We start from the raw sequence: 13,035 nt of genomic DNA on the forward strand, positions 1-13,035 counted from the left end.
GCACTCCAGCCTGGGCGACACAGCAAGACTCCGTCTCAAAAAAATAAATAAATAAATAAATAAATAAAATTAAAAAATAAAAAAAAAGAAATTAATCAACCATTTATTCTCAAAATATGGTCTATATAGTTCACATACCTCAGAATTGATTGGAGAGCTTGATCCCTTCTCAGAAATCCTGAATTAGAATGAATCCCAGCGTAGGGAGGGAGAACAAGAATTTGCCTTTTAAATAACTCCCCAGAGGATTCTCAGCCACAAAAAAAGTATGAGAATCTTTGAATTAAACTTAATTTAATATAAATTAAATTAGATATTGTTTTTTCTCTTAAAAAGTAATAGAATTCAAAAACACTTTATATTTCAAAGTGTTTTTCGAGCAGCTTAGCAGTAAAAGAAGAGTTAAGTGAAATAATTGAAATTTTGGGGAAAATAATATGAAATAGCATATCTTTGGGTTGAAGACACACATGTGTTTTTGTTCACTGTAAGAATGAGATCTGCTGCTAGGAATTGTCTGAAGTCATAACTAAAATTAGGAAAGATCCAGGCGGATGAGAACTGTGTCCTGATTTTTGGCAGTTTTCTTAAATAATAAATTCATGCCATGAATGAATTTTTATTCCAAGTTTGCTTTTGCATAGAATTATTCATCTCTCAAATTCTTGGCTTGAATGAGTACTACTAAAAATGTTTCATACATGTTATCTGGGCTAAAAGTTACCAAATTTAGCCTAAGAATCCATAGGCTTAGTGAAGTTAGACTTGAAACAATTATCTGGATAATACATATGTTTAATCTATACTAAAGGAATACATTTGTGTAAATCATTCTGAATTTCACATAATTTATACAGGCCTGTTCGACTTATTCTTGATGAGTATCAGGCATTTCTTGTAAGTTTCCCATGTGGACCCTTATTTCTCATAACCCTAACTTGGGCATCCAATTTTAATCACTTTTCTTGCCAACCATATTTCTAGGCAGTAGATTCCTGATTATATTTAAAACATAATTTGGTTTAGAATTTACATGTCTTCCTTTAGCAGAGACAAATGTAAACATATAACTTGAGTTTTACAGTATGTTAAGTAGATCTACTTGAGCTTTGTCTTTTTTAAAAACAAAATTTCTTTAGGGAACATTAATTCAATATATGACTCCTAAGGTAATATGTGCTAAGCTAAAATTATGTTTTTTGCTTTATCTCTGGCTTTTGGCCAGAGCCCTAAAATACTATTGATCACTTTATCTCAACTTCCCCGTAAAATTATTCTAATATTATTCAGAGTCTGCCTTTTTTGATGCCAGGGAGATGCACTATTGGTTAGATAATAGCTACAGGAAACTTTGACTTCCTGCAAAAAGTTCTGCTAGAAACAGGGGATATTCCTATACCTTTGGGTGAATAATTCCAAGCCTAAGCACAAGTGTCAGTGGCTCATAAGTGTTTACTGAACTGCTTAGGTTCTATGTTTACAGTCAGGCTTTTTTTTTAGGAGTTTAAGTAAAAGAAGTCACGTGAGTAAGCTGCTTATTATTTTGGAGAGATTTTGACAGATGGGTTCTCCAACAGCTCTCAGAATTCCAGAATTTTTTTTCATTCATTGAACAACAAAAAAACAAAAGAAACCAAAACACTCTATTTTTGTTGATGTCTGAGACCAGCACATACTTGTTTTCACCTCTACCAACGTGTCCACCGAAGACTCTGTGAATAAAAGTTTCACAATACAATGTAAGCTAAAGAAGAAACCAGTAGTGAAGTCATTCCTTAGCATGTTAAACAAAGCAATGCTTCCATGCTTCCACCAGGAGCTAACAGAGGAATTAGGGGAGCTGGAGGCCAGCTCAGATGAGGAGGCGATGGTAACTACCAGGGTTGTCCGCCGGCGAGTGATTATTCAGGTACCCGCTGTTAAATTACTGCACGTCAGGGACAGTCCTGTCCCCATACCCTTAGAGAGTGATCAGCCTGGATCAATGAAGGCTTGGCATGTTCCTTAGGTAGTGCATGGCCATTCAAAAGCAGACTCCTTAGTGCTCATAAGTTCTGTTTGCAAAGAAACTCAGTGGTTCCAGCTTTCCTCCAAGAGAGCCACCAAGCAAGAGCAAGACTTGGCTTCTTCACTTCCACCCACCTCACCTCTCGCTTAACTATTTTTGTTGAAGTTTGATCTAACTTTGGTCATATTCTCCTAAGCATGTTATTACCCACCTGCATTTTTCTTTTAAACAAACTAGTTGACAGGATTTTGTATCTCAGCAATGCTTCTCAACATCGCCTTTGGTTTTCTAACATTCCTCACATTAGAAGCACTTGGGAATAGTTCCTCAGAATTGGTGCCAAACAGTGCAGTGACCCTTTTCTCTCAACTGTTTAGGGAGACGATATGCCTGAAATACCCCCAGAAACAGTCACAGAAGAAGAATACATTGATGAGCATGGACACACCGTGGTAAAGAAGGTATTGTCTAGTATAATCCAACAGGCTTGATTACAAATTTCCTGTTTAAAATGTATCAATTCCATGGTACTGTCACACAAAAATAAGATACACAAATGAAATACATTTCAGGTTACTAGGAAAATCATTAGGCGGTATGTATCCTCTGAAGGCACAGAAAAAGAAGAGATTATGGTGCAGGGAATGCCACAGGAACCTGTCAACATCGAGGAAGGGGATGGCTATTCCAAAGTTATAAAGCGTGTTGTATTGAAGAGTGACACCGAGCAGTCAGAGGTGAGACAACCTGATTCTCGAAAACCCATTTTATGGAGAGGAACAAAATAGAACTCAAAAAAGATGAATGAGATTGTTTATTCACATTTTCCTCACATCTCCCTTTTATATGGCAGTTTGCTTTTAGTTGCACGTTCCGTTTTTGTTTTCATGATTCTATGTGATTTTAAGACAGCCATCAGGGAGACTTCTAGGCATTATACTCATTGTTTTTGTTTGGTCTTTTAAAAAATATCTATTCTTTATTTAATTCATGGTTGACCACTGCAGAAATCCAAAAGTCAAATTTTGAAAGAATACAATGCTATTTGCTGGGCAAGCAGTACGCTGTGGAGAGACTGTGTAGAAATGCACTGTGGGGCTTGTGCCTGCTTGGCACACCAGCCTTCTGAAATTCACTCTAGATAAATATTTGATATTCAGATTTCTGCATTGCAGAGTTACTAAAATCAGGATCTAGAAACTCTTTGATTTATCCTTTGTGCTTTTTGTTTTTTGCTTTGAGACAGAGTTACACTCTGTCACCCAGGCTGGAGTGCAGTGACATGATCTCAGCTCACTGCAACCTCCACCCCCGGGTTCAAGCGATTCTCTTGCTTCAGCATCCTGAGTAGCTGGGATTACAGGCACCCACCATCACACCTGGATAATTTTTGTATTTTTAGTAGAGACAGTATTTCACCATGTTGGCCAGGCTGGTCTTGAACTCCTGACCTCAAATGATCCACCTGCCTCAGCCTCCCAAAGTGCTGGGATTACAGGCATGAGCCACTGCACCTGGCAATCTATACTTCTATTTATTTCTGTTTTACTTCCCTCTTTCAAGGACATATTTACTTGCTTCAACAACAATTTGTGGAATTCTCACTATTTTCCATTCATTCACATCCTCAAAATTTTATATTATACACATGAGATTCTCTAGAAATCTACTTTTCAGTTTCTCATAGCTTTTAGAGCTCCTCCTTTGGGGGCTAATTTTATCTTCATAATACCAAAAGAAATTATTTAAACGTGAGAAGAGTTTTTTCATATTATTATGTCTGTATTACACTAAGCAGTTTCTTATTCACAAAACTGATAACTTTTTGTTCAAATAACTAATTAAGTTTGCTTTGGTGTTGTGGAGATACAGTCATGATGTACATATTACCAATAGGTTATAGTTTGTTTTTTTCTAACTCTGCTTCCGATTGCTGTTTTTTGGAAAGCCAGTATGTAACATTATAGTTTTGTCCTTTGTTTTTTAACATAGAAAAAACTCATCATAGTTACATTTGGCAATCAGACATTGTCTATTGTGTGTCCTTCGATCATTAGGTCACTTTGTGTGAGCCCAGCATTTTGTCCAGTACCTCACAATTTCAGGCTGAGCCAGTGGAAGGCCGTAGAGTCAGCAAAGTTGTTAAAACAACTGTGGTACGTGGAGAGAGGATGGAGAAACATCTGGGGGATTCTAGTTTAGCCACTGATCTTCCTTCAGCCAAAGATGACTTTGAAGAGGTATAGAAGCATCATCATTTTGTCTTTGTGTGTGTGTGTTTTATGTTGCTTTGCATTTGAAAAGAAAATCGTTTGTCATTGTGTAATTCCATACATGAATTCATGGAAAGGTACAGAATAATTCAAGAGGGTAGAACTCCTGTTTGAATAACTTGCAGAGTAATGTTTCCTCAAACTGTGGTGTTCATTGGTGTCACCTTAACAGCTTTTAGAAGTCCAGATAACTAGGATTTGCTTCTGCTGAATCAGACTCAGAATCTCTGGAGCTGGGATATGATTATACGTCTTGTTGAAAAGTCACAGAAGTGTCTTGCTTTGTCAATTAATAAGGGAAAGAAATAAAGACATTGCAAATTATATTTGCTAGCCAATCTTTTCAGATATTATCTGTGATAGACCTTAAAGAAAATTCAGATATATTCCATGTCCATAAAATTTAAAAGCATTTACAATTATTTAAGTTCTGGTTTCCAACAATTAGAAAATGGGTCCACAGTAACAGATCCACAAACTCTTACTAAAATCCCCAAATTCTGAAAACCAAAACAAATTTTGTAAGTTAATTTGGAAGTAAAACTTGAAATAAATTGGCATAGAGCTATTCTGACATGAAGCTTTTTTATTCTACCTAGAGTGAATGTTTAATGATATAAAAATGCGTTTGATTGCAGGATGTCATCTTCACCTCCTCTGGGGTGTTAGTATTATACAGTACAGTCATGCATCGCTTAACCCACTTATGCCAGAGATTGCAATTTTTTAAATTTTTGCATGAGTGAAAAATCAGACCTTGGTGATGACCTTGAGCAGTAGGATATAAATAACTTCCACATGCCTAGCGTTCACTAGGCATAAGTGGGTTTTAATGACAGGGATAGGTGCTGGGAAGTACATCGTTAGACAACTTTGTCATTGTGTGAACATTGTAGAATGTCCTTACACAAACCTAGATGGCATAGCCTACTACACACCTAGGCTGTAAGGTATAACCTATTGCTCCTAAGCTACAAACCTGCACAGCATGTTACTGTGCTGAATACTGTAGGCAATTATAACACAATGGTAAGTATTTTCCTATCTAAAAATAGAAAAGGTTTAGTAGATATACAAAATAAAAGATTAAAAATGTTCTACTTGTATAGCATACTTCCCACGGAGCTTGCAGGACTGGAAGTTGCTTTGGGTGAGTCAGTGAGTGAGTGGTGAGTGAATGTAAAGGCCTAGGACATTACTATACACTACAGTAGACTTTATAAACACTGTACACTTAGGCTATGTTTAAATTTTCCTTTAAGTTTTTAAAATCTTCTTTCTGCAATAATCAATTAACTTACTGTAACTTTGACTTTATAAGCTTTTACATTTATTTTAACTTTTGACTCTTTTGCAATAACACAAGTTAAGATGCAAACACGTAGCACAGGTGCATTAAAATTTTTTTTTCTTCATATCCTTGTTCTATACACTTTTTTCTGCTTTTAATTTTTTAAATTTATTATTTGTTTCTACTTTTTAAGATTTTTTTTTTTTGCTAAAAACAAAGACCTAAATATGTACATTAGCCTAGGCCTACACAAGGTCAGAATTATCAATATCACTGTCTTCCTCCTCCACATATTGTCCCACTGGAAGGTCTTCAGGAGCAATAACACATGGAGTTGTCATATCCTAAGAAAACGGTGTCTTATTCTGCAGTACCTCCTGAAGGACCTGCCTGAGGCTCCTTGATAATTAACTGTTTTTTAATAAGTAAAAGGAGTACACTCTAAAATAGTGATAAAAAGTATCACTTTTATAATACTTGATAATGAAAAGTGACTGTTACTGATTTATGTATTTGCTATACATAGTAAATGTATTTACCATACATAAACCAGTAACAGTCATTTATTATCATTATCAAATATTATGTACCCTACATAATTGTATGTGCTATGCTTCTATATGATTGGCAGCTTAGTAGGTTTATTTACACCAGCATCACCACAAACATCTGAGTAATACATTGCACCGTGAAGTTAGAACAGCTATAGCATTGCTAGGTGACAGGAATTTTTTAGCTCCATTATAATGTTATGGGACCATGTCATATATGCAGTCCATTTTTAACCAAAATGTCATTATGTAGCATGTGACTGCATATGCATTATATTACCTTGCTAAAATCCAAAAGGGAAAAAAAATCTAAATTTTGAAACACATCTGGTCCCAAAGTTTTGACTAAGGGATCCTGGGCATGTGCAAACATCTACAAAGTACTTTCGCTATTGGAACATTTTGACACTAAATGCTATGTGTGTGTCCTCTACTATACCCATAATATATATTGAGATCATATATGAATTCATTGGAGTATTAAAAGCAAACTTTTTAAAATACTTTCAGTTTTCACATTTTGACAACTAGCAATCTTGAATGGTCAAAAATGAATTATCTGTGTTATACCGTTTGGGCCTTGTTTGCTTATTTTTGCCTCTGGTTATTATATTTATCATTAAAATCTCCACTGTAGAAAAGAGTTGGGTGAAGCAAGGAGGAAATTGAAAGTCAATCCATATGGATGTTAGTTAGCAGCTTTTGTAAAGTAAAATAACAAATCTCCCACACAAATGAGAGAAACTAGAAGGACTTGTTAAATAAAACTCCAAACTTAAATCTGCTTCTAGGAATTGTATTTATTTATCCTTTCATGTATATGTTTTCATACTGACTATGAGTAAAGCAAAGCAATAGATTGTTTGAAAGTCTGTAGTTTATGATGAGCTTTGTCTTTTCTTCTTACTTCAGGCTTTGAGTTACACAGGTAGCCACATGAAAGTCCACTTACCCAGTTTAGTAGAGAATGAAATCCTGAAAGAGGATGGATCAATAATTAAAAGGTTTGGGTTAGCATGGGGTGATGCTTTGCCAACTAACACCATAAATTTTTTTCCAATTTTAAGAAAAGAAGGAGAGAATCCCTACATCTACCCTAAAGCGGATAGAGAACTGCCTGTATCATAAGGCTTTGGTCAAGTACTGGATCTATCAAAGTGTCATCCCTGTAGTATCCTCTTGATACTTTAAACATAATACTAAGTCATAGCAAGAATGAGACTCTTGCTTATACAGTCTGACTCCTTGAGTTTTAGCAAGTCATCAACTTAGTTGAAGCCAGCCTGCTGGTATTCCATTGTGTTGATAGATTCAGAGAGCATAGGAAGAAGAATCTAATTGATAGATCACAAATTAATTTTGTGACCAGCTATATTCAGCTCAATCTTAGTAAATCATTACTTTGAATGGTATGTGGTTTCTTTTAACGGCTGCTGTATGATTCTGCATGTGAGTGGCAAATAACATAAGCATGAGTTTGATACCCATGAAACGAATGTACCTAGCAATGCTGAAACCTAGGGCTTTAGTGAGTTAAGCAAGTGTCATGAAAGCAGTAAGCAGTACATTTTTATGCTTATACAAGGGGACTGACTGTGAGGCACACTGGTCTGCCCCGGTCTCTGTTACGGATTTGATGTATAAAGTTGGGCACTGTTCCATAGATCTACTCTCACTTCTCACTGGTCCTCTAACAGCACTGTAAGTATTGAGATTAATAAAATGTGCTCAGCTTCTCAGTGAAAAGACACAATGGAAATCCAAGTTACCATCGTGCTTTTCACTTCATTGAAAAGGGGAGAAAGATTGTCATTCAGAGTATGCTACAAAACTATTTTAAGCCTTTAGAACATAATAATTAGAACAGCAAAATTAAAGGTTCTGTCACAATTCCACCCTCCAATCAAATGGGAAAAGAGCAGCAGCTAGGAATTTAAAAGAGTGCAATTGCTCTCGCAGAACTTAAAAAATGCTACGTGAATTAAGGATAAAATGCCTTTTATACTCTCAACTTTTAAGTCTTTTATTCAATTATTCAGATGAAACCACATAATCCACGCATACCCTAACATCATGGGCTCTTCAAACTGGAATAGATTTAGAGATCAATTAATCCAAAGTTCTCAATAATGGCTGGTGAATTTGAAGTCAGGAATATAGACAACTCCATAGAGTTCCCACAGCTAGTTAGTTGTGGAAGCTAGTTAGTTACGGAACTCTATTTGTGATGTACAATGCTTTTTTATATACATTGTTAAAGACATCATATACATGTATATATTCAGAAACACATTGGCCTACATTTGCCTGCACAGAATATCACGAAATGGCCTATAATGGAGGCTTAACCCCTGGCATCAATGCCATAAGGGCTTCTACTAACTCTTAGCAGAAATAGTCAGAAATGTGCCTTTTTGAAGAAAAAAAAATGGTTGCTGAATATTTAGGAAAACATCAGATTTCAATCATTGGAATCAAATTTGACCTTTTCATCAGCAAGAACAAATTTAAGTTTGCTTCCAGATGCAGAACAATTCATATAGTATTAAAGAAAAAGGGAGAGTAGAAGAATGTAAGGGAAGAAGGAAGACGGAAACAAGGATGTCCAAAAAAAGCTGAAAGTATTTTGGCTGAAGTAAGTTATTTGTTAAAAATCAGGATGATCATAGCAAATACATAGAGGTATTGGATAATGGCAGAACTTCCAGCTTCTTAACACTGGGAATCTATAAGGAAAATGCTGGGTAAAGCTACAAAAACTGATCATTTCCTACGGAGGTTTTAAGTGAAGATGCGTGGTGTATGGTTATGGGGACTCAGGCTCTGGAATCGTTGACTCTCAGCCCCACTCATGCTAACTCTGTTATTTTTTATTTGGACTATTGCTAAAATTCTCTAAGATTCAATTTCCTTATTTTTTATAATAATAGTGTCTGGCCCATAAAACACATTCATCAAATACTTGTGGAATGAGAACCTGCATTTAGAAGTATATAGTGAAAAAGGCTGCTCTGCCTATGGAGTAGCCATTTTTTGTTCCCTTCCTTGCCTAATAGACTTGCTTTTACTTTAAAAAAAAAGAAGAAGAAGAAGAAAGAAGAAAGAAGAGGAGGAGGAGGAGAAGAAGAAGGAGGAGAGGAAGAAGAAGAAGAAGAAGAGGAAGAGGAAGAGGAAGAAGAAGAAGAAGAAGAAGAAGAAGAAGAAGAAGAAGAAGAAGAAAGTGAAAAGAGCTGAGAATGAGCAAATTACAATATAATGACTTTTAAGTACAGTTACAGGAAAATATTAGTATGACTTAAAATTAGTATGACTATACAAAAGTTATAGCTCTTGGCCCAATGCAGTGGCTCACACCTGTAATCCCAACACTTTGGGAGGCCAAGGTGGACAGATCACCTGAGCTCAGGAGTTTGAGACCTGCCTGGCCAACATGACAAAACCCTGTCTCTACTAAAAATACAAAAAATTAGCCGGACCTGGTGGTGGGCACCTGTAGTCCCAGCTACTCAGGAGGCTGAGGCCGGAGAATCACTTGAACACGGGAGGCAGAGGTTGCAGTGAACCGAGATTGCACCAATGAACTCCAGCCCGGGCGACAGAGCTAGACTCTGTCTCAAGAAAAGGAGTTATAGTAACCACCAGTCTATAAGGGAGGCAAGTAAACAACAGACTGTTAAATGGCAAGAAAGACACAGAATGAGCAACAAGCGTGAGACTCTGAGAATCCGGAGGAAGCAGTTGTCTCTCAATGGCTTTTCTCTTTTCCCCTTCCTCCCCCACCATCTCCAGATGAAGCCTTAGAGAGCTGGGCAGATCATCTTTTGTTGGTAGCCACCTTCTTATATATTGGTAGACTAATATTTTAGTTTTTAAAGACCGATGCCTCATAGAAAAGTTCTCTGAAAACAGAATTTTGGGAAGTTTGGGTGAGGTTGTGACTGTAAGGTTTAAGCTGGCAGCTAAGGTGTTTCAAATAAATTAAAAACTTTTTTTTTTTTTAGCCTGTCAAAAGGTACTTGTGGTACTATTTCAGAATGAACCAAACTCTATTAAGTCAGGGCTACTTAATCAAACCATGAATGATTTTATGGTTAGTTTTCAAGAAGATCAAATTAAAGCATGCTTTCATTTATTTAAAATTTTTCTTAAAGAATTAAAAAATACTCGTTGTTCCAAAACACTCTTTAAAAAATCTCACGAATCGTTTTAGAGAGGGGAGCTGTGTTTAAAAGAAAGACATAAAAAGATATCTATAGTTTGTTATGCTGATAGTTTGGTGTGGAAATATCTAAAGGTAATACATTAAGTACTCAGTGTAATGGTCACCTTCATACCTAACAGCTGCCCTCTAGCAGTGAAAAGAGTGTAATTCTCTCTTGTCTGCTTTTCTCCAGGACAACAATGAGTAAAGCCATTACACAGAAGAGGGCTGTGGTGAAGGACCAGCATGGAAAACGCATTGACTTGGAGCACCTGGAGGATGTACCAGAAGCACTAGACCAGGACGACCTCCGGCGCGATCTCCAGCAGCTCCTTCGGCATTTCTGCAAGGAGGACTTGAAGCAAGAGGCCAAGTGAGGGGCTGCCCAGTTCTCACACCAGAAACCACACATTCACTCAATATGCAGCTTCCTGTTTCAGTAGAGGAGTGACCTAACTGGCCTAATTAATGGGATACCCCGACATTTCCACTGTTAGCAAATATACGGCATTTTGTTTTAGTTTTCCCCCATCCTCTTTAACTATAAAGCTAATTTGTGACCAAAGATGGCATCCTTCATACTGGATGCTGTATCCAATACTTTGTTGTGTCTGTGCTAACCTGGGAACTGGCCACCTCCATTGTTCTTTGCTTCTGCACAAGATCCATGAAAATCCATTGATCAGAAGAACTTCACCTGCAGACCTCTTCAAGTGACACTATATAGGAATCCTTCCAAGGGATATCTATGTACAATGTATATAGTTGAAATGCTCAGATGAACAACATATTAAAATTAAAACCACTGCCTATTGTAACTACACTGGGCATCAGAATAAAAGGCCTCTAGAAATTGCTGAACAATGGTTAACTAAGATATTGCTAACACAATCGAGTGATAATATAGTTTTACTGCAAAAGAAGCACTTCAGACCTATTATGTCCTTAGAACTTCCAGAGTAGCCACTGCTCCCAGTTAAAGGTGGGTTAACAGCCTCGCAGAACTGTCCTGAGACAGTATTGCTGGTGCTGGCCAGCCATGGCTTAGGACTCTCCAACAGCCACTCTGAGGGAGGGGAGAAGGGAGCAGAGGCCACACAGAATGAAACGATGGGGTATTCAGTTGCTAGCAGCTACATTGTGTGGCATTCTAGCATCTTCAGGTCTTTAGATTTTGGACAAGTTTTGGCAGGGTATTTTAAAAGCTATAACTACTGTAGTTTTCCAGTTTTCATTGCTGCTTTAGCAAACCACGCTGTCTTACTGGTGGTACTTTCTTCTGGCCACTGCACTGTAGATAATTCATTGGAAACAAGATTTACTCACTACATAAAGGGTTAAACTCCTTCAGTATGTTGGAGTGGTTTCTTTTTTTTTTTTTTCTTTTCTTTTCTTTTTTTTTTTTTCAGGTTTATATCTTCTCTAATACCTGCATGTGGCATTTAAAAATCCAGACCACGGTCAAACCCCTCTTCTAATCACATTAATTGTTTCCATTCTTTGTACCCTGAGTGAGCACTTTTCACTTTCCAGCTAGGTCTGTTTTTCAGCTTGCAGACGAGATTGAGAAATCCTTGAAAATTTGGTTTTGGTTAAAATTTTTGGTTTATTTATTTGAAATCCACACTCCCTTGGAAACTCTTAAGTGCATTTGTGCACTTCTGTTTGTTTGTCTCAAAGAAGGGACTGTAACAATCTGAGTAATTTCCATGTCCTCTTCCTATTCCTCTAGTGGTTGAAGCTGTGTAGCATTTTAACATATATATATTCACAAATATATTCATATAAACAGTATACATTTTGAATCAGTCATTTGTTAAAGAAAAGTATATTCAATGAAGATGAAATTTAAATAAAAAAGGACAGAGTCTATCCTCCAGGGATTGAACATTTTCCAATTATCTGGTCTTTTCCTGTTGTGCAAAAATGACTCATTGCTCCGAATGTCAAAAACAAATGCGACAAACAATGGCACTTCATCATTTAAAGTAATGTTGCCAAGAGAAAAAATTTCCTGGGAGGGAGGTTTCCCACAAGCCAAATCTCCCAAGCCTCAAATGCTAGCACTTTTTGGCAGTTGGATAGGAAATGAAACAGTCTTTGGCAGCCAAAATAAGAGAGGCCGATGGTGAAACTTTTTGAGACACCCTATGGCCTTCTTGTCAAAACCTTCACTGGAGCTCAAGAAAAGCATTTCTGTTGTGTTATTTGCAGTGCAGATGATGTCTGTGTAACAACATAATGGTTATTCACCCTTTTTTGATTTTGATTTTTGCTGTGTTATCAAAAACTTGAATACTGTGAGAAGAAGTGAATTTTCAGTTGACGAATCAGCATCTTGTTCCCATGGTGATAACACTAATTGAATATATCTATGAGGGCATGTATTAGTTAATGGAAAAAAAAATACAACACTAACAATACATAGCTGCAATGTGTACAATGGCTGATTTAATTAAATAAAATGTACAAGTGTTAAATGTGGCAACAGTGATTTGTTCTTCTTTATCACGAATCTGTGATTTCAGGAGAATAAGAGGTTTTAAAAAGATGAGCTAGATTTGAAACCAACAGAAAGACACAAATTGCTTTTTTTCTTAAGGTTTTTATTTAGTTGCTGAATATGCTATATGCCTGGCACTGGATTAAGCACTGGGATAAATAGATTTTGCCTCTGCCCTCAAGAAATTTTTATTGTTCTTGTTATGCAA

General features: G+C 36.6%; 1 protein-coding gene across 45 annotated transcripts in view; it reads left to right on the top strand.

Moving 5' to 3' along the window:
* The window catches only part of ANK2 (ankyrin 2), a 706,278-nt gene extending 693,470 nt beyond the window's left edge, over window positions 1-12,808 (top strand). For 13 of the 45 annotated variants that reach the window (XM_025384698.1, XM_025384687.1, XM_025384685.1 and 10 more), the window contains 3 exons: window positions 2,386-2,469; window positions 2,581-2,745; window positions 10,518-12,808. In XM_025384698.1, the coding sequence (XP_025240483.1) occupies window positions 2,386-2,469; window positions 2,581-2,745; window positions 10,518-10,532 (264 nt within the window). In that variant the 3' untranslated portion in view covers window positions 10,533-12,808. Of the gene's footprint in view, window positions 1-1,816; window positions 1,910-2,385; window positions 2,470-2,580; window positions 2,746-4,065; window positions 4,249-7,035; window positions 7,128-10,517 lie in introns of all 45 variants that reach the window. The other 32 variants (XM_025384686.1, XM_025384691.1, XM_025384682.1 and 29 more) reach the window with 9 other exon arrangements.
* Window positions 12,809-13,035: the final 227 nt, after the last annotated feature.

The sequence above is a fragment of the Theropithecus gelada genome, chromosome 5 (assembly GCF_003255815.1).
Source record: "Theropithecus gelada isolate Dixy chromosome 5, Tgel_1.0, whole genome shotgun sequence".
In the NCBI taxonomy this organism is placed as follows: Eukaryota; Metazoa; Chordata; class Mammalia; order Primates; family Cercopithecidae; genus Theropithecus; species Theropithecus gelada.